This window comes from Physella acuta, unplaced genomic scaffold, assembly GCF_028476545.2.
Source record: "Physella acuta isolate Inbredline_101_S28 unplaced genomic scaffold, ASM2847654v3 ptg000007l, whole genome shotgun sequence".
Lineage (NCBI taxonomy): Eukaryota > Metazoa > Mollusca > Gastropoda > Physidae > Physella > Physella acuta.
This window is the reverse complement of record NW_026731527.1, coordinates 1,708,328-1,730,365: the sequence shown is the minus strand read 5'-3', so window position 1 is coordinate 1,730,365 and position 22,038 is coordinate 1,708,328. Positions and strand designations below refer to the sequence as shown.

Sequence of the window (22,038 nt, the reverse complement as noted above, 5' to 3'; positions counted from 1 at the left end):
ATGGACACATTTTCCATTATCAGCTTTAATGTGCCCTTATTAGGGGAAAAATTTAAAAAAAAATGAATACATTTGCCACAGTTTAGGCAATAAATTAAAACGAATGTGCCACATTGAGGGCAAATGTTCCAATATCTGAAGAAATTTGCCAGTTTGGGCATTAAATTAAAATGAATGTGACAAATTAATGTCAAAAGTTCCAATATCTAATTACATTTCTACCACTAAGCATGACCTCCCCCCTCTCAAAATAAAAATAACTGAGCACCACTTATGTATCACAAAACATCTTGGTTTATTCACCTTTACATTAAACCAAGCCTAAGAAAAATCATAAACATCTTGGTGAAGGAATAAATCAAATAAATGGCTAGAACAATCATAAGAAGGTGAGCACACAAGATATGGGACTAGAACATACTGATCCACCATAGATCCTAACACTTGAGACTGATAAAATGCATACTGATAAACATACTGATAAAATAAGGTAAGGGGAGATTCCTTGATTGCTTTCAATCAACACACATCAGTAAAACTTTTTTTCTTATCCAAAATTTTACAAATGAAAATTATCTAAGGCTTTGCAACAAAATTTTAGCTATTCAATACAACTAGATAACCTATAAATAACATTTATAATTAAATTTTATTTTCATTAAAAAGATACCACCTAATTAGATTTTAAGGTTTAATTAAATCTAAATATGAAATGATATTATTATAATTTTCAATAAAAGAAAATAACTGATGTAAATGAATGAAAAAAAAGAGTTCCAAATAAATACAAAATATACATGTCTAGATAAAAACAAACACATCGAAATAGATTTAAAATCTTTATGGTACTCTTTAGAAAAACCCTTACATTTAAAATTGTCTACCATGTAATAAACTTGAGCTATTCTCACAACAAAGAAACAGTGACACCTACATCAATCAGTCACCCAGCTATGCCAAGACTACGCTACTCTCAAGGTAAATAAATAAGGCACATCACTCATACCTATTCACTCAACTTCAAACTAGTCTTACAACCAAAATGATTTTTAAAACAAAAACTTAAATTTTTAAGTAAAAATTTTAAATGGGTCTATTTTGTATGCTTTGAGCACATTGCAGAAGGATCTTTGCATCAAGTGAAGTAGAATTCACATGTTTCTATGACCTCGACATAATAGGTGAAGGTGTGGTCAGCATTATGCACAGCCACCTTTGCTTTCCCTAATGTGAGTCAGATACACACAAAGCTGGGTGCATTTAGGACATTATACAGACTTGAATCCGGATTTGAACTCAAAGACTTTAGGCGTAGCCATTGTATGATCTACCATTTGACAACGCTGCCCCACAAATTAAAAATATGTTTTTTTATAAGGTCCTGTGGGAAAACCAGAGGCATTTAATCTATCAAGAAAAAAAAAGATTTTGGCCAAGTTAAGAATTATACAATGGAAAACTACAATTAACTGTTTCTATATAACTCAGTCAATATAAATGTAGCTGTGGACTACATCAGAAGTATCAAGAATCAAACTATGACATTATCATGGCAATGTTTTGCTGCATTACAACTAATAAAACTTAATTAACCGAAGATTAAATGGGAACATTGAAAAAAAAAAGAACTTACAGATAAAAGGACCATTAAATTACCACTAGCTAAATCTAGCATTCAAAATGTTCACCACACAGAGAAAACCAAAAAACATTATCCACTCATAATCAACAAATATAGAAGTGTGAGCTACTACCATTAATTGATAGACAACAGGTACATGTGATAACTAATATCATAAAAATATACAAGAAATTACATCTACTTCTCCAACATGTAGATGAATATAGTTCCTAGACCAGTAGTTCTTAACCTTTTTGGAGGTACAGAGCCCTAACAGTTTCCCATGTGCATTCACCAAGCACTTTCAATAGTTCTATCATCCACACCGAGAAAATCCGATCGTGAATTATATGACTCAGGTGTGTGACTTGAACTCCGCTGAACCCCTGAGGCTGACTCACTGAACCCCAGGGGTTTGATCGAACCCTGGTTAAGAACCACTGTCCTAGACAAAGAACTCAATGGACCAACAGACATAACTTAAAGAACAAAACATAATAATTTTCTTTTAACTGTTATATAATAAAAATCATTTCTACCTTCACAAACAGCACATCCTTCCCTTCTTGCACAATAAAACCATTTTCTTTCACACATAGTTATACAATAAAATAATATCTTCCTCCATATTAGTACAATAAATCTGTATACATTAAAAATTGTACAATCGGATGGACATCTATATTAAAAATAAAGTGTTGAAAAAATCTTTAAGACAGAATGAAACATCACAACTAACTAAAACTATGATGTTGTTCTAGTAATTCTTTAATTTAATTTAATTAAGTGATTTAAATTACCAGTCAATGAAGAGTACAACAAAATCACATAGTGAAAACATTACTATTTACATTGAGGAATTTTTTAAACATTAAAAATAAATCTTTCTCATTAAGTTCAAATTTAAACCACACATCCCAGATACTCGTAGCTGTGATTTTATTAGTTTTATGATATCAACGAGACTATTAAGCTGTTCCATAAGGACGTCAAATTTTGCAAAAGTGAGAACTAATTTTCTGACTTACACTTAAAAAGAAAACCACTGTTAATACAGTAAACCAACAATTTAAGTAGATACATTTGAAATGACAACATTGGACTAAATTCCAAATTAACAAAGTTACAAAATTTTCTCACAAGATTATACATGCATTAAATAATTTCCCTTCATACACCATGAAATGTATTATTTGTTGTTAAGTAGTGTTAATATAAATTAAACTAGATTTCAAAATAAATCTTATTTGCTGTTTTTTTTTATATTTAATTGTCTTTGGCAATAATTGGATTTTTTCAAGACTAAATTTTCATATTGTAGATCTGGTTTAGACATCTCTTCCAGCTAGCTGGAAAAAGGAATATGTGGTCAGACAGATGCAAAACTGGCTCTAGTTTCCTAGACCTGGGTCAGCCATCTGTTAGAGCTAAGTGGACATGCATGTTCTGCCCTGTGCATACACACTCTACCACTTAACCATATCATCCCATCTTTTGTCAATTAATAAAACAATTATCTCCCATTTAACAAGTATCTCCCATTTAAATACTTAATCTCATTACAATATTGATAAACTTAAAATTAAATCTGTAATCTATAATTGCAGCACTTATCTGTGATTTATAAAGCAATAATAATATCACATTACATACAATTTATCTCATAGATGGATTGTAATACTTAAAAGGAAAAACAGATGTCTCCAAATGAAGTGTTCATAAATCTTCACAATTTATCTGCATGAATTAATGTAAGCACTATAGGTATCACAAAACTGAAACCATGTGAAATCTAATAAACAGTGGATATATACACATAAGTTATCCAGCTAGGTATGTACAAATAAGGTGTCTGGCTAGTCTCACTAAATTGACAACTTTTACAAACAATTAGAAAAAAATAATAAACATTGCATCAAGGCTTTTTTTTAGCATGTAGACCTAACTTTATAAAACAAACTGGAAAATTTTAAAATTTTTGACTGCAATTTTAAAACAACCCAGTTAAAGAGACTAGTTGTATTCAGTAAAATATTGCACTTTAAGTTTTATATATGTTCCTGACAAGCAAACACAGGTCAACATTTTCACTTTTAACCAAATTTATTCACCTGTACCTAGACTACTTGTCACAACGACAGGCAAAAAAATCTTTAGCCTGACTTAGCTGAAACTAAATGGTGTGTCAACAGTTGATATCATACCCACAGGTAAACAGCTGGACTTAGCTAAAGGGCTTAACAGTTTCAGCTGAGTAGTGTTTTACACTACATATCCAACATGCAAGTAAACAGCTGGACTTAGCTAAAGGCCTTAACAGTTTCAGCTGACTAGTGTTTTACACTACATATCCAACATACAGGTAAACAGCTAAACTTAGCTAAAGGCCTGTAACAGTTTCTACTAAATTGTGTCTACACTACATGTCAAACATGCAAGTAAACAGCTGAACTTCGCTATAGGCCTGTAACAGTTTCCACTAAATTGTGTCTACACTACCCATCCAAACTGTATCTCTGAAGGCCTGTATCAATCAGGCCTTGAAATCAACCAGGCCTTGACAGTAACCCTATGACAAGAAAAATGTTGGACAGTGTGATAAATATAAAAAAAATTAATGGAATATTTCAGAACATTTTATCTGCTGAACACTCTTGGAATGATGCCAGGATTGTTGAACATTCTTGGAATTATGCCAGAACTATTACACAGTATGAGAATAACCACATGGGTATGTACACCATAAATATCCAAGCAGAACTGGAGTCTTTCAGCAAATGGCAGTTGTAGAAATGATAGAAAAAGATAAATCTATTATCTCACTACATTTTACTGAAGCAGTCTTTTGCACTGGTCCAAATGGCTATACCCTAAAATAAATAAAAAAAACGATTATTATTTACAAAATCAAAAAATTAATATACATATAAGATCATGAAGAACTCAAGCATACTTTTCATGAAAATTCTAGGCTATAATCAAAGTTCCCTTTTCAAACCTTTATGGGACGGAGTGGTCTAGCGGTAGAGAGCTGGACTGCTAACCCGTTAGTCTCGAATTCGAATCCGGGTTCAAGTCAGTAGACGATCCCTGAGTCCACCCAACTCTGATGGGTACCTAACTCACGTTAGGGAAAGTAAAGGCGGCTGGGCATAGTGCCGACCACACTATCTCTTCATATGCCGAGGTCACAGAAACAAGTGAACTCTACTTCACTTGTCCCAAGGACCGTCAGGTTTGAAATGGAACTTACTTTACTTTCAAACCTGATGGTCTTTGTGGTAAGTGTAGGTATAGTGAGGTCAGCACTATGTACAGACACCTTTACTTTTCCTAATGTGAGTTAGGTACCCATCAAAGCTCGCAGGTATCAGGGACGTTGTACTGACTTGAACCAGGACTCTAACTCAAAACTATGAGGATACCGCTAGGCCAAGCAGCACCATAAATATGGTAAAACATACAAATTTATGTTCAATCAGTAGAGAAAAGCTGGACAAACCTTCTTGCACTGTTTAATCTGCATGACAGCATAGTTAGTGAATATCTCCTGCAGATCTTTAGTCTTTTGTCTCTGGAACCTGTCTATATCACGGAGGGCTTGTTCTATAAATAACCTGTGCATGCAAATACAACAGAAATTATAACTAAAGGGGGGAATTTTTTCTTTCTGCACAGATTAACAAAGAATAACCATAAGTAATATGTGGCATAATGTTACACGTCAAGTGCTTGAGTGGAACCCCCAGGGAAAGCGGAAGAGAGGGCGCCCAAGACAGACCTGGAGGCGGAGTCTTCTTGAAGAATTGAAGCCAATAGGGATGTCTTGGGAGATGTCAAAATTAATAGCCGGGGATAGGAAGAAATGGAAGGAAATGGTGGAGGCCCTTTGTTCCATAAGGAGCAAAGAGGACTAAGTCAATATGTGGCATAATAAAAAATCTTTGCAAAACTTGTGAGTGAATAATTAGTGTATAAAACTAATTAATTTGTATTTTAGCATTTTTGATTTCAGATTTTGGTTGCTAATTGTTTCATTGTGGTTATTTTGGGGAACAATTGGAGAAATGTCATAAATTTTGTATGCTCTTCATAGCAGTAAGAATATGTATTATACAGCTAAAGATGATGCTGTTTTCATAACATTTGACAGAACCACAACTAATGTCCAAACCTATTTCCAATACCAAGATCACCTTTTCAATAGATGCTTCTAAATTAATTTTTGTGAGATTTCGCTAAGGAGAGGAACACGCGTTCACACTTGCGACATAAATACTATAGGCCTACATGTCTAGAAAAACAAACTCTCAACAAGTGAAAGTTATATATATATATATCACAGAGCATGTATACTTACTTGCTGCAAGTTATTTTTTTTTCTAGACATGTATAGTACACATGTTGCAAGTGTAAATGCGGTGTAAGCTTGTAACTCCAAAACTTACTCCTACATTATCTGATCTTGGTAGTGATACTTAGCTCTAGATCTAAAAGTTAAGACACAAGACTCACTCGGATTCTTCCTGAACTTTCTTCAGCTCCATCTCAGCCGAGATAATTTGTTCCTCCAGTTGTTTGAGTTTGACCTCTCTCTGTTCTGGTGTTTCACTGCCAAAGATTTTACTCTTCATTCCACTCAGGGAAAACCCACTTTTGGCTTGGTTGTTGGCCTGACACAAAACCACAAAATTAAACATTTGGGGACAGAAAACCACATAATTTAACATATACATGAGTTTTCAATACCTACGCAAACACATGTATCCATAAGGGCAAATTATGAACACATTAAGTTTTTTAGAAATACAAAATTCATGAAACAATCTTAACTAAAACTTAAGAATTATCTTTAAAGAAATTGAAAGTGCAGTTGTCCAAGTGGAACTTGAGTGAATTTGATCTTATGACATGCGGTTTTAATAAAGTTATAAGGAATAAAATACTTAATGTGTGGTTTGAAAAATAATTGCAGATGAACTGGATGCTTTTCCCTGAAATATTGCTGTGAGTTACAAGATAAAGAAAGAAATTGATCTAACATCAATATTTGTTGCATGCCTAGCTGAGTAATATGAAAGTATAACATATACCAACAAATCATAATGTATTGTATACCTAAAAGCTATACCTAAAACCAAAGAGATGCTCAACCTTAGATTGTGTTAATAATGGATATTACATATACAAAAATTTAAGTATGGCAAATAAATAAAAGACAGCCATACTTTAGAAATATTATTTCCATTATTCTAACGTAAACAAATCTAGGATATTACTAGTGCCTAGGTGTTGCTCATAGTGACTTGAAAGAAATTGAACAGTTTAATTACATATTGTAGTTTTAAAGAGAGATGTTACATAAAAGTTAACTATCAGCTTCTTCTTAAGGAGAAGCAATTCCTGGCAGCCTTAAAATCATTTACTTATTCATGAAGATAGTTTATAAATCCCTATAATCTACAAAAATTTCTAGCCAAAACAACCACTGTAAAATCTAATTCAATAACAAGATTTTATAAAGATAACAAAAAAGTAACAATTTTACAAGATATGTGAAGAGGTTATGCTACAACAAAAATCTGTCTATATGCTCCCATATTTTGTCAAATCATATAAATTGAAAGTATTCATATTTCTACAAAATTGGGTTGGTAACTGTTACCAAAATACTTCTGGCACAAAAATGCAATATTTATATTTTCCACGAATTAAGGTAATCCGTGTGAATTAAAGAGATTCTGTAGATTTCTATAAGCTTGAGTTGAAACTAACCCAAAACTTTAAGCACAAAAATGCAATAATTATACTTTCCAAGTAATAAGGTGATCATAAAAACAGAAGGGAATAACATTTCTTAATCTCTACAAAATTGAGTTGAAAACTGGGCTCAAAGGTGATTATGAAAACAATAGGGAATAACATTTCTTCAATTTCCACAAAATTGAGTTGAAAACTGGGCTCAAATGTGATCATGAAAACAGAAGGGAATAACATTTCTTAAATTCTACAAAATTGTGTTGAAAACTTGGTCCAAGACTTGCAGCAGAGAAACATCAGTCCCTAACACGATGGCAATAGAAAGACGAGCTGTGCTTGGGTAGGCTGTAACAGAGTGCTAGCAACAAGACAACAATAAGCATGCAAACTGTGACACTACCTTTACCTCTTCCGACACAGGGCTCTCTGCCATCAGCTGTTTCTATTTATAGCAGCATGACAAAGAGAGACATGTCACAAATTTATTAGAACTCTTAACCCCCATACAAAATTACTTTTTTTAAAACAACACCACCAGTATTAGCACATTTTCAAACTATAATACAAATATTAGTATTTTTTTTTAAATAATGAAAAATTTTTTTTTTTACTTTTTAAGATAAAAACATAAATTACAAATTGATAAAATGTTACAATGTAGGTGAGGAAAAACAGAAGCAACATTTTTGACTGTGGTGTTCCAAACAATGAGAGATCTGAGAATTTTGTACACTCACCAAGGTCTCCTTTTGGCTTGATTTCATCATCAGGTTCTCTTCAGCTTTTTCTAGGTCATACTGAGCACTTTCATACCTCCTACACACAGCACTGTAACAATATTAGGTGGTTTTAAAAAATTCAGATATAATATTTTATCTGGTCCAAAGATAGGTAGGGTAAGCTTGTACTTGATTGAACAAAGGCTTTGCTACAAATGTATGCTTTACAAATACTAAACAAAGACCATTCTTTGATGTTATTAAGTCATTAAGGAGCACAATACACTGGAAAAGAAACTAGTCATAGGAACTGCTCTAAAACATGATATATTACACCACTGCCAAATTCGTCAATAAGAAATAACTGGAAAATTAAAACCATACTAATGTGACAGTGTGGCATAGGGGTAGGGGCTAGACTGCAAACCCAAAAGTCTGGAGTTTAAATCCAGGCTCAAGTCCCTGAGTCCATCCAGCTCTGATGGGTACCTAATTAACAAGGGGTAAAGTAAAGGTGGCTGGGCATACTGCTGGCCACACCTTCCCTTCATATGCCGAGGTCAAGAAATGCGAACTCTACTTCATTTGGCCAATGGACCGCTAGGTTTAAAGAGGATTCTTGAAAGCCATGCTCACCGGACAGAATCCCCAAAAGCATAATATTCCTTCAGTTGGTCAGCATACTGTTCTTCCTCCTCTAGCTGAGAATCAATGGTTGAAGCAAACCTGACAAAATAAAAGTATTTTAACATAATCCTGTTATATATAGCAAAGTAATGAATTGATTGTTAACTTTAGTATACTGATTATCATAAAGTTTGCTTGATTGGCCGACAGTACTATAACGATGAACCCAAGGTGTTTAATAATTTCACTATTGTTTTGCAGAGTCAAGGCTTTTAATCGTACAACTTTCTAAGTCATAATGTATCCTGAACTGCCATTTTATAGTGATTTCTTATTGCAATTCGTCACATTGTTGATTTAGAATTTTATCTTATTATTTTGGAACAAGCACTTGCCATTCATGTATAACTGTTTTGTTTCTGTTTTAAAAATGTATACAGTATATAGAAAAATATATGTAGGCTACTTTCATTTTCTATAAATAATTTACCAACAGGTGTGTATTTTTTCACAAGTGTAATGTTAAGCACATTTTCGTAACCAGATAAAAAAAAAACTCTGCTTAAAATAACAATTTTTTTATTATGATTTTAATATGTAGCCTAAATAATGGGCAGGTGTAAACAACCGGATAAACATGAGGTTTTTTACTGTGTGGTTAATTATAAAAAGCTCAAGGAAAAAATCAATTCCAACACAATGTGAAATTTATTCAAGATGGAGTTCTTTATCGTAGAAAAAAAATAAAATGATTTCAACATTAAAATTTAATCAAACTGTCCATACAGTTTGTTTAAGGAACTGTTTTGACTACTAATTGTATTACATATCCAACATAAAATCAAGGCTCTAAATTTACAAAGAATGATGAGCTCAGTTCAACTCACACATCCATGTAGTGGCTGGCACTCTGTAAATGTTCTGCTATCTCTTTCTCTATGGTGCTCCACTCATTGAACACCCTGGCGTAGTTACCATGGACTTTGTGGATCCCATACAGCTTATCACAGAGTCTCTGGGTTAAGTGGCAACAAGAAAAATTCATTTGAATGAACCAAGACAGCAGATATATTTGGGAAAACAGAATCTTCTTTCACAAAAACATGCAGAAGTTAAGTACAGTACTACTCACTGCACGGATTTTAAGAATATTTCCAATGTTGCTTTGTAGTTCTGTACAGTAATTTTTCAATTCTTCAAAGCGTCTATAAGGGAAAATAAATAATTTAATCAATGCATAGTAATGATAACATTACTCTTAATAAAAATAAAAAACACATGGTTTGAATGCTCATGTATAAATGTATCACGAATTTGTCACATTTATATAAAATTACAGTTCATTGAAATTCTTAAATTCTTTAATACCATGAATAATTAAAAATAACTATATGGTTAATAATGAAATATTAAATTTATTTACCTGGCAGACCATAAAATGCTACCCTTATAATATAATTATTTGATTTCATTACCTAATATTGCACTAACCGAAAAAATTTTAAACTGAAAATATTAAAGACTTACCTGTCTGATTTCTTCAAACGAAATTGTGCATTCAAAGATTTCAGCCTAGATTCTGCCTGTTGACCAACAATACAAAAACATAATTAAGATCAATAATCTAACTCAAACTTTCAACCAGCAGTGGTAAGCTTCCGATATAATTAAAATCAATACTTAAGTAATTGAATCTTTCAATATCTTTCAACCAGCAAATGGTAAGCTACTGACTAATAACTTTCCATGTACCTCGATCCATTCTTACCTTACTATAAAAATCTGTGGCATTTACTGTATCTCTCCATCCTTGTTCCTGTAGTGACAAAAATAAATTGTTTAACCAATTTTAAAAAAAAAACAACAAAGGAAAAGCTTTATTAATCTTAAATGAATTTACTACACAGAAGAAGTGAAACTATTTTTCATTAAAAAATGTCTTGATAAAAACTAACCTGCTGTAGAAACCCAATGAAAATTTTATCTTGACATAATTTTGGATGAGCAGCACACCTCAAAAGAAAGATCTAGAGAAGGGATGAATACATTATGCTATTAAAAGGTGAATTAAAGTATTGGATAAAGAAGTCCGCACAACTAATACAAGGCGAGTTAATAATAAAACATGCGAGTTTAAGTGGTTCCTTTATAATGAATATTGTTTAAAAATAGTTATTTACATATATTATATAATATTTCTTTTGTACTGTCTTTCAGAAGGAGAAAGCCACTTATTGCTAACAGTGAGGAACTTAAAAAATTCACCAACAGCTAAAACAGAGGTAGGGCAAGAAAAACTTTGAAATGCAGTGTGGAGAGTGACATATGGAAAATGGATTTCCACTGGTGACAGCTGGGAAAAAAAGACCAAGTAGCCTGGAAGATACTTGTTATTGGTCTATATGCCAGAGGGATAATTCGGTAACTAATACTAAAAAGGAAATATGAAACAAATAGAATCTACATATAAATGTTACTGGAAGTAGCAACCCTATGGTTTTCAATTCTTAGTTTGGAGTGCTAATACTACAATTAATTACTGGTCTGTGATAAAAATTAAAATGCCTATTTAAAAAAAAAATGCTTATTAAAGTTTAGTTTATCAAAAAATTCACAGAAAATAATCACCTCTAGGCCAGCTCTTCGTCTTTCAATAAAGTCTGGATCAAACCGGTCCATTGAGACATTTTGCCAGGCATAGGAAGCCTGAAATAAATATCAAACAACTGATGAATGTATGACTTGAAAAAATAAATACTTGGACTTGAGCATTAACTTTAATCTGGGAAATAGGATTAAAACATAAATGTATCATAAAAGAACATAATCGCCAAGGCTTAATGATGTAATATTATAATCAAAACATGTAATATTTAAAGATGGGGTCACCTTTTTCTCAGGTAGAGGTGGAACAATGACAGCTGGGAATGTCACGTCCAGGTAGTTACGCAGTAGCTCAAACTCACTGTATCGTCTCCATGCAGATGTGGCGCCTTCTCCATAACCCTGCATATTTTCATCTGTGACCCTAAACCAAAACAAGACAAACATGGATTAATGTTATGTTCATTAACTGAATAACATAAACATATTTTCTTTAAACCAGCTCCTCACCTTGTTTCTATAAGGTATACAACAAAAGTATCCTGCATCTTCATTGATGCAATGGTCTTTTTTTCTGGTTCTGTCACTGTGATTTCCATCCATTGCAGCAGATGCGTCTAAAAATGGATGATAAATATTCAAATAAGAAATGCAAAGAAATATGTTGTCTTCTTGATAAATAAAAGCACAATATTAAAGAACAGATGTGAAATTGATCTCAATGATGGTATTTGAGTGTATGGTTGTAAGTGCAATAATACATTAAAGTATTTACAGTACTGTCTGCTATAATATAGATGCTCAACTCACTGACAACCTATTTTAACTGCATAAATTCATACTGTCTGTAGACAAGTCTAACATATACTAGGAAGAACAACATCCCCTTCAAGTCTTTTTTAAAAACTTGTTTTTTTTTTTGCAAAACAATTAATTAAACTAGTCCAGTGTAATTCCGCCTGGGGGACAGTGTGCCTAGCTGTAGGTGCGTTAGACTGCTAACCTGAAAGTCTTGAGTTTGAATCAATTTTATTTGCACCATGGACTGTCATGTGCCTGATAGCATACATTGGTTTAGTTTATAAAAAGATTTAATCAGGCATTCATGATAATATTTGAAAACCTATTAGAATCTAATTAGTCGCTCGTAATAGTAATTGACTGATTATTCAATAAATTACAATTTAGGAACATATGTCTGCTCTTGATAAAGTTTCAGACTAATTATACACAGTGATACGGTATATTTGCTTATGTCCCAAGATGCTATATAGGAGCTTCTGGTTTTAGTTTCACTTTCATCCATAGGGGGAATCCTCAATGGGATAAATGGCATATCTCCAAGTCTCGCTGACTACTGCTTATTATAAAGAAATGTATCTATGCCAGACTTTTTTTTTTTATTAAATTTAAATGAAGACTTTGGGTTCTTCCATGGAGCATTCTTGATCAACACTATTTGGGATAAGCAAAACTTGAATCACCTTCTCTTATCAGCCATCTATCCGTTTACTCAAGTATACCCAATGAAAAAATCTATTTACTGAGAATTCTGCAATTTTTTTCAAAACTTAGCTCAGCTAATTTTAAGAAAAATCTCCTATTGGGAGGTACATCGTTAGAAATCTCTTTTCTTTCAGCTTTTTTTTTTTACTTGTTAAATATATTTTTGTAAAGAATAAAGTAAAATAAATAATTGGTTCTTTGCATTATTATTTAAACAGTGCAAACTAAACAATGATACACTTTACAGCATTAAAAATGAATCAATTCATTATTCAAAATAAATTTTCACGATGCGATAAAACAAACATGTGAAACCATAATAAACATGAAACTTCCATAGGCCATAGAGATCCAGGTATGCCACAAGTGCACTGTCACTTTTTACGATTTGCAACAGCAATCAAATGAATTCTTAGTTAGGCCCCTATCAATTTTATAATTTTAATTTATTCGAATGTCAATTTTTTTCAGGCCCTGTTCTAAGTCAGTTTGGGCCTTAAATTTTGTGTTTTGTGAACTTATATAAAGCACATACTTTACAATGATATAAATCATATTTTTTTAATAATTTTATTTAAAATTAAAGGGAATTTCTATACCAGTGTCTGATAATAAAAGCCTAAAAAGGGGGTGTTATGTTACTGGTAGTTAACTAAAATACACATGTCTTGCTAATATCAATACTAGCCCAATTCCTAACCCCAACCCTAGTCCTACGTTACGCCTAACCCTAATTTCTTACCATAAAACTAGATCTAGTCGAGATTACATTTCAATATTACCAACAGCCTACCACACATATCTGGCATCTGTATCTTCATCCTATAAGGGGGTAAAACTCCATTTTAGCATATTTTATTCTCCGCTTCTCGTTTACCTCCAGTTGAGCGTATTTTATTATAATAACCGAAACACACCAAAACATTAGGAAAACACGATGTATTTATTTGTATTGTATTTTTGTTTTAACAAATGAATAAAAACTACAAAGAGACTGACTGATATGCTTTGTTTGTTGGTTAAAAAAATAGAAATGCACAATTTGTACAAATAAGTGTTCCAATTTCAACTAAACTGAATAAAAGTATTAAAAGGCATAATAATGCTGCCAAAGGTGGGGCGGGGGGGGGGGGGGGGGGAGGAGGTGGAATTTGGTAATGTAGTGAGGGTGAGCGATGGCTTGGAGTGTTAGAGAAAGTGTGACAACTCGCGGTTGTCAGGCCTCTAAAATCTTAATAATATAAACATTATTAAGCCTAATATAAGTATCAATGAAGACCAGTGAAAATAATATTATAATTAGCCTAATTAAAATATATGAAATCAATAAGAATTAACCCTTTGAGCCCTGGCCTAATTTCTCCCATTTCCTGAGCTCCCAGGGCCAAACCAATTTTCACTTATCTGCTTCTAACTTTGCCTATAACTTTTGAACCGTTTGAGATAATCAGACCAAATTTGGTATCCAGACTCAGGATCAAACATCATAGCAGAAAGATTCTGAAATTCTTTATTTGTTTACAATGTATGAACAGAACCATGTATATAAAACGAACACGTAATTATTGTTTTGATAGAACATAGAAGAAACCAATTTACATTTAGTAATTGTTTTGTTATTATTGATACCTGGCCATACTAGTTCATCGCCAGAAGTCCACTTCTGTTTGATAACTTTCAAAACAATTATCACTGCCGGACCCGATGCAAAGAAAAACGTCGCATGTTTTGCACCAGTAAACAGTTTTTTTTTGGTTTGGCAAGTCTTTGTCCTTGACACCACGTGCATCAGAACGTACTTGAACAGTTTCATTGTCACTGTCAATTTCAATGTCAATGAGTTCAGTCTCAAATTCAACGTCACTATCAACATAATATAGACCAGGAATATTATCTTCTTCATAAGAATCAATAAGTACTTTATTGCCTGAGATGCAGTCATTCTACTTCTTTTGTTGATATTTCGGACATATATGCCTAATGTTGAAGCTGGTTTACCGGCCTGGCGGGCTCAAAGGGTTAAGACAAATTAATTAAGCTATAACTAATTTGCAAACAATAAATAATTAGGCCTTAAAAAGCACACAAAGACCAACACTCACTACTAATTCAAGGGATGAACACAAAATAACAGATCGTTGGGATTTAAGGGCTTTTAGAGACCTTCTAGTATAATCCAAATACCAGGTAAAATACCCATAATTAGGCTTAATTAGCCTAATTACGCTAGTGTCAAGTGAAAAGAAAACACAATTATATAAGCAGCGACAGAGGATACTACTGCACAGCTTCGGTATCAATAGCAATGGCGTCACTCACAAAAAAAAATTATTGTTTAAGTGACATGTTTGCGATTCTGTTTTCTCAAAATGAGTACAGTAAATTTACAATTTTAATTCAGAAATAGATCAATCAAATAATACCCTACCTAAGAGAGCAATTTTGGAACCTTAGAACCCGATATTTTAAGTTTTTAAGCAACTTAAACTTTACCCATGTTTACCTTTGACCTACATTGTCGGAAGCAAATTTTAATTTTTTTTCTGGCAAAAATAACTTTGTCGTCATCAGATAGCTTAAAATACGCAAAAAAATGCCATTTTTTTGCGTGATAATTATCTTTAAATTTAATGTTAAGTTGGTCTCTCAAACAAAGCAGAAAAAATCGCCCATCGTAGGCCAAGGTGTGGTAGCCATGTTGTTCTTAGCAACCAGCGACACTTTCAAGTTAGTGAGCATCACAATAATAAAGGCAATCTACTAGTTTTTCTTACTAAATCTAGAATTTACCCAAATTTCAAATTAAGCATGACTACTGACTGATAGACATCCATATTTAATCCATTTGGCACTAATTTTGAAGTTTTTAGTTCGTTTTAAACTAAATTACCTACTTAATTTAATATTTATTGACACTCACAAAAATGCACAACACACCTCTCCATAATAACTCTTATTACGCTTGAAGCTAAAGAAAACCACACATGCGGTTAGACTTTATAAGTGGCGATGTACCCATCACTAGTGATCATCAAATAGCGTTCACGTGGTTTAAAAAAATAAATTTGGTTGTCATTCAAAAGTCGTGTCTTATTTTAAAAAGTGCTTGCAATATTTGATTTATTTCTTCATATAATGATAAACCTAATAGTTATACAACCTCCAATTAATTTTTTGTACCCTCCGGGCTGATATTTTAGAAGTTCTATTAATTTTAATGAGACCGACTTTTAAATTTAGCCTTCATTCTCCAAAGCAAATTTTAAAATACTTTTCTGGCATATTTAGTCTAGCCACCTATAGCATGCTTTTATAACGTGAAAACTGCCATTTTACTCGTGGTAAACATTTTTAAAAGTAATTCTAAGAAGGTCTCTGGAACTAAGGCGAAAAATCGTCGGAAGTCATGCATCCGGTCCGTACGCCATATTGTTGTTAGCAACAGGCCACGCCACCGGGTTAGCGAGTAATACTACATTCTACCTATCACAGTGTCTAACAGTTAGATACCAAGCAGGCTTACAGACTTGACTAGATAGTAGATACACTGAACAGTGTCACTACAGTTGTTATACTGTTACAGTAGTACAGTTACTCGAGTCTAGGATCTAGATCTAGATACTAGATAGCTAGAATCTACGTCAGTGAAATAATAATATTTAAAAAAGGCCGATTCTAGCCGGAAAAAGGGTAATCTATCGTTTTGGGTACGTAAAATCGCCCGTGGCTATTAATGTACGAAAACGTTACCTCATTGTCAAGGCTTTAATAAAAGTTAATTGTCATATATTTGTGTCAAATATTATAGATACATGAATAATAAACCTAAATCAATGGCTAAATATATCGATATAGGCCAGAAATTAACTTTAAACAGCAGTGTCTGAGAGCAAGATTTGCTATATAAACAGCAGCCATTTGTAAAATAGAGTGGCTTCCCCCTGAATCTGCGCTATAAGCTTATAAAAATAAAACTTAAACAAGATGGCTGCTATAGTAAATGAGCATGGATGCATTTGTTGGAAACATCGCTAGTCTTCATTTATTACAGAAAAGTTTTAATTCAATTGTTTAAAAACGGGTACATTAGTCGATCTCCTTACCAAAACCGGAAGTCAGAACCTGACCCTGAAACGTCATGCTCTTTTAGTTTTCGCATTTTAAGTGTTTTTGGGGGGGTCCTATATACAAAAATGAAAAAACTGCTAATCTAGCAATATCTCATCACTATTTTAATGCGAAATGCTAAGGAAATGGATACTATGGCTTAAATGCCAGAAACATTTGCGAGATATGTAGTAATAATTAATACAAGCATTTCTTATGGAGCACTCTAATTAGGAACTGAACTGCAACGAAAAACGACCGACCACCGGGCATCAGCGCTCGACAGCTCCTAGATAAATATATATTTGAGATATTTACCATGATTAATTACAATGATGATGGTTCCCCTTTCCAAAATCCAATTCACCATAGAAATACCATGCCTCTGCTATTTTTAGTAACGTTACGTCATTGTTACGCTAGTTGTCAGATAGAAACAACTAATTTTTGTTTTTTGCGGAATGCACTGTTAAGTCTAGTATTTTAATTATAATTCAGTTGAAGCGTGTGTAGAAATTTTGGACATTATTATTGTATTAAAGTATTAGTAATTTTATAAGTATATTGATTTTTTTTCTTCACTGCAAGCCAAGTAGGCCGACTGTACTGTTAGTTTTATTGAACATAAAATCGTGACCGGTCGTAAACCTTTTAAATACTACGTGGCCTACCCGACTGCATAATTTATATGAAATTATATGTAGTTTTTAATTAGGCCTTAGTATTGTATTTTAAACAATGCTCATTCCGAGCCTTTTTTGTGCTAAATCTAATCAGGCCTACTGGCAATTTTTTTTTTATTTTTAGACTTGGTCAACCTCGTTAATGCTGTTGTGTTAGTTAAACATATAGGAATTGTGTGTAAAATTTACGCAGTTACTCAGTTACTACGTAATACGATATCAATAAATAAAGTAGTATTTATTTCCTTTTAGCAATCTATTGATACAAAATGTCTAATATTTTATTTTACAATACATCGTGGTGTGTGGCAGAGTAAACAGAACGGTGCGGTAGGTGACCTAGAATCTCCGAGTTCAAATCTGAAGTAAATCAGTTGTGCTTTATTTTATTGTTTCACATTGGAAATGCAACGAGCGGCTTTATTTTCTTTCTTTTTTAACAATATTTTTTTGATCGAAATAATATTTTATAAAATAATTATTCAAGATTTTCAAACATCGTCGCTCGCATCGCTCGCGAGATCGACTGCTTACATTTTCTTGTCTGCGCGAGAAAAATGTTGACACGGTCGAGGGTTCACCGTGAGTTCAGCAGGCCTACCATACATACGTCACAGCATTAACGATTGCTGTTAGAGATCGTCGGTGGGCAAACCCACCCCTCCCCTCATAAACCAAGCAAATTGTAAAACAACTTAGGGTCATTTTAAGTTCATGCAAACTTACAGGACTATAGATTTACTACGCATAGCTGGTAAAAAAAAAAAAAAAAAAAAAAAAAAAAAAAAAAAAAAAAAAAACTTCGCCTAACCTAATGCTACTACAGAAGAGAAAAATAATTATAGAGTATTTATTTTAAAGTTTTAAAAAAAGTTGATTTATCATCGTACCTAATAATGTATTGTCTTTACAGTTAGAATGCCTAGATCTAGATTTCTGTCAGATCTATTTTTAGTTTTGGATATTAATTTTATTATCATCTTCATGGGTATTGATTGTTCAATTCATCGTGGAAGGCCTAATGTCTTAAATTGTACATTATACATAGAATTTAAAATAAATATGTCTGATATTTCTTTAATAAACATAATGAATATAAAGTTTTATTTCCAACAAAATATTTTGGTTTTTTTTTGGTAACTAAAATACCCAATGTTGTCGTAATTGCTATGACATCATGCTACGAATGGAAAACACAAACCAACGTAACTTTCTGAGCTTTTTTGATGGCGAAAAAGAGTTTCGCATTTTAAGAAGTTAATTGGTCATTTTGTTTTTGTTTGTTTTCTTGGCCCCTAATTAAGCTAGACCATTAAATTTGGTCTCAAATTAACCAGTAAGTGATATAGTTTGTAATGATGTATCATAAGTGACAGACAATTTTAATTAAAAAATTTAATAAGAAAACCTAGGGTACATAAATGAAACAAGGAAACATTTTTGTATTTTAAAAAACATAAATCCTCCTCAAAATGTGAAATAATTAGGGTAAAGGAGGGCGTTAAGAGCCGTGTGGTATTAAGCCCCAATCAACACCCCACCCCCACAAAACCCCCAATAACACTGCTAATCTACTTCTGAGGTAACAACCACTGCTGTTCTTTGATAACAGAGAAGCAAAGGATTCATGTTATGTAATTTATGACCCACTTGGTCCAATAGGGAGAGGATGAGACAGGATTTAATCCCACTGCTCTTTCCCTAAAATTTCTCATCTCCATAAAACCATTTTGTGAACTTTTTTTCCAAATAGACATATCTTGGGAAACTTCACTTTGTAATAAACCAAATAAGTTTTTCAAACCCATTCTTTGTTCCTATATTAGAGCATTGGCTGTTGTACATTTTAACACTATTTTTATAGCTATGGCTAGAATAGTTTTATTTTGGTGAATTTTTTTTTGCACAGTGATTATTGGTGCCAAAACAAAATGGCCGACATTTGTCCCATTTTACCATGCTATAAAGTTTTTATCATTATCAGAGTAAAACTTGACTGATCATTACCATAATGGTTTTATTTGTTAGATAATAACTAAATCTTCATGAATACATTAATTTTGTTCACTAGCTTGCCTGTTTAGAAAAGTTATAACAGATACTGTTATGTGGCTCTTGAAACCCTATGTGCGGTTTCTCATTTATTAGACCACTGAATATGACACTGGTATAGGAATAGTTAACACAAAATGTATTAATTGTTAAACAGACTTGTGTCTAAATGATAGAAATACAATTCTAACCTGCTAAAAAGTAAAAATTCAGCCATCTGATGTTAGCAATGTAATTTTTAAAATGGTACTTGTACTTATTACCCCTAAGGGGCAATACAGCCGACTCAGCCCCCACCTGTTTCTAACCAACCATAAAACTTCAAATCTCTTTGTAGGTAACAGGAATAAATGTTCTTAGGTCTCAGCCAATCTGGGGTGGTATGTTATGTAATTTATGACCCTCATGGTCCAGAAGGGAAGTAAACAGACACATTAATACCACTGCTCCCCCCTTACAATTTCTTACCCCCATGATACCCAGCCCCCACCAGTTTCTGGCCCACCATAAAACTTCATCTCTTTGTAGGTAACATGGATTACAGTTACAGATCTCAGACAATCTGGGGTGGCATGTTATGTAATATATGACCTTCATGTTCTAGCAGGGTGGAGACCAAAGAGGAATGAGTACCACTGCTCTCCCCTCACAATTTCTCACCTCCATGATAGCCAGACCCCATCTGTATCAAACCCACCATAAAACTTCATCTCTTTGTAGGTAACATGGACTAAGTTCTTAGATCTCAGCCAACCAGAGATAGCATCTCCTTATGTAATGTATGGCCCTCAGGGTCCAGCAAGGAGAAAAAAGGGGAAACCAGTACCACTGCTCTCCCCTCACAATTTCTCACCCCCATGATACCCAGCCCCCACCTGTATCTAACCCACCATAAAACTTATCTCTTTGTAGGTAGCATGGACTTAGTTCTTAGATCTCAGCCAACCAGAGATAGCATCTCCTTATGTAATTTATGGCCCTCAGGGTCCAGCAAGGAGAACAAAGGGGAAACCAGTACCACTGCTCTCCCCTCAACATTTCTCACCTCCATGTAATGTTATGTAATGTATAGCACACATGGCTTATCAGGGGAAAGCATTAAGGCAGATTAGTTAGTACCACCCTTTTTACATACAAGAATGTTAACTCTGGACAGCTACACACTAGTATACTAGCTACACACTAGGCATACTAATGTGCCTACTGTAAACTACTAGACTAAGCCCTATGTACACCTGCAATTGTATCAATTGTAGACTGGGCCCATTGGGGCCTAGTGATAGCTAGTATCAGTTAAAGTGTGTGTACACAGCATTAACTATTTTGGGGTTAGAAATTAATTATTTTTATTGCCGAGTTAGTCTAAACTAGGAGATAATACTTATTGCCCCACTGCCCGGCTCCTTTCGCCCCAAATGCTGATTTTGGGGGTATGACAATAAATGTTCAATTAAACCCATTTAAAGTATATTTAATAGAATTTGTTATTATTTTTATATTGTGTAAGATATGTTAGAATAATTTTGCCATATTTTCAATACTAAAAAATTCTTAGATTAGTAGAAATCTTTAAAAATGTACAGGTGCTAAAAAGTGTGGCTCTTAACGCCCTCCTTTACCCTATTAAAACTTAAGGAGTCACCTGTTTTTCACATTACTAGTCGCGGGCGATTTTACGTACCCAAAACGATAGATTACCGGAAAAAGATATGCATGCGCAATGGAGGGAAACTACGACTTGCATTCTCGGCGATGTTTTCGATGGTAATGCGCATGCATGTGTTTACAACCGCTGAACCCTATCCCTAACCTAATCCTAGCCCTAACCCTAGCTAGAACTATCTGTTGCCGACCAAGTGGAGACGCTGGGGCGAAAAATCTTTTTCCGAGTAGGCAGGGCCTAGTCACTTCATAAAAAAAAAGCGTCTGCAATAAAATGGTACAACTTCGGGACATAGTTATAGTATACATACAAATGCGCTACCTTTTTCGGTCTCTGTATTCTATCTTGTTTAGCAGTTTCATCGACAACTAAAGCTGAGGCATTTTTAATGGGTTTTATTTCTTCGGAGAGTGGATCAGTTTTGATTACGCCTTCCTCCGCCATTTTGATTAAATTTGCCGCAAATAAAAATGACCGTGATATAACGACAATATCGTTCCTAACATAGATCTGGATCTAGATTTATTATTCTAAGCTATTTAAGATATAAGATATTTTATTTAGGTTTGATTTTTTTAAAATAGGTTGGAAAAATATAGCAACGCTGGTAGCTATAAGTTATTAATAGCACTCTCTCTAGATACGTTTGTTTTTTTAAATGTGGATAGCATTTTATTGACATTCGATTACGACAAT

General features: G+C 33.4%; 1 protein-coding gene across 2 annotated transcripts; it reads right to left on the bottom strand.

Moving 5' to 3' along the window:
* Positions 1–281: 281 nt before the first annotated feature.
* LOC131949114 (sorting nexin-4-like) lies at positions 282–21,793 on the bottom strand. 2 transcript variants are annotated; one of them, XM_059310915.1, is made up of 15 exons: positions 21,664–21,793; positions 11,842–11,948; positions 11,617–11,755; positions 11,356–11,433; positions 10,683–10,754; positions 10,496–10,543; positions 10,255–10,310; positions 9,860–9,932; positions 9,615–9,742; positions 8,737–8,826; positions 8,119–8,209; positions 7,788–7,823; positions 6,137–6,294; positions 5,124–5,238; positions 282–4,491 (listed from the first exon to the last, which is right to left on the bottom strand). In XM_059310915.1, exons 1-15 carry the CDS (start codon positions 21,784–21,786, stop codon positions 4,444–4,446), a joined length of 1,362 nt encoding a protein of 453 aa, XP_059166898.1. In that variant the 5' UTR covers positions 21,787–21,793; the 3' UTR covers positions 282–4,443. The 2 variants fall into 2 exon arrangements, with proteins under 2 accessions (XP_059166898.1, XP_059166974.1); XM_059310991.1 differs by lacking the exon at positions 7,788–7,823.
* Between the last annotated feature and the right edge of the window lie 245 nt (positions 21,794–22,038).

What these genes read in the sequence shown, in the direction of transcription:
- LOC131949114 (XM_059310915.1), bottom strand. Translation starts at nt 21,786, where the DNA reads ATGGCGGAGGAAGGCGTAATCAAAACTGATCCACTCTCCGAAGAAATA. An exon ending in ATATTCTTAAAATCCGTGCA is followed by an intron (nt 9,743 to 9,859) that starts GTGAGTAGTACT and finishes CACTTAACCCAG; the next exon opens with AGACTCTGTGATAAGCTGTA. An exon ending in AGATTAAACAGTGCAAGAAG is followed by an intron (nt 4,492 to 5,123) that starts GTTTGTCCAGCT and finishes TATTTATTTTAG; the next exon opens with GGTATAGCCATTTGGACCAG.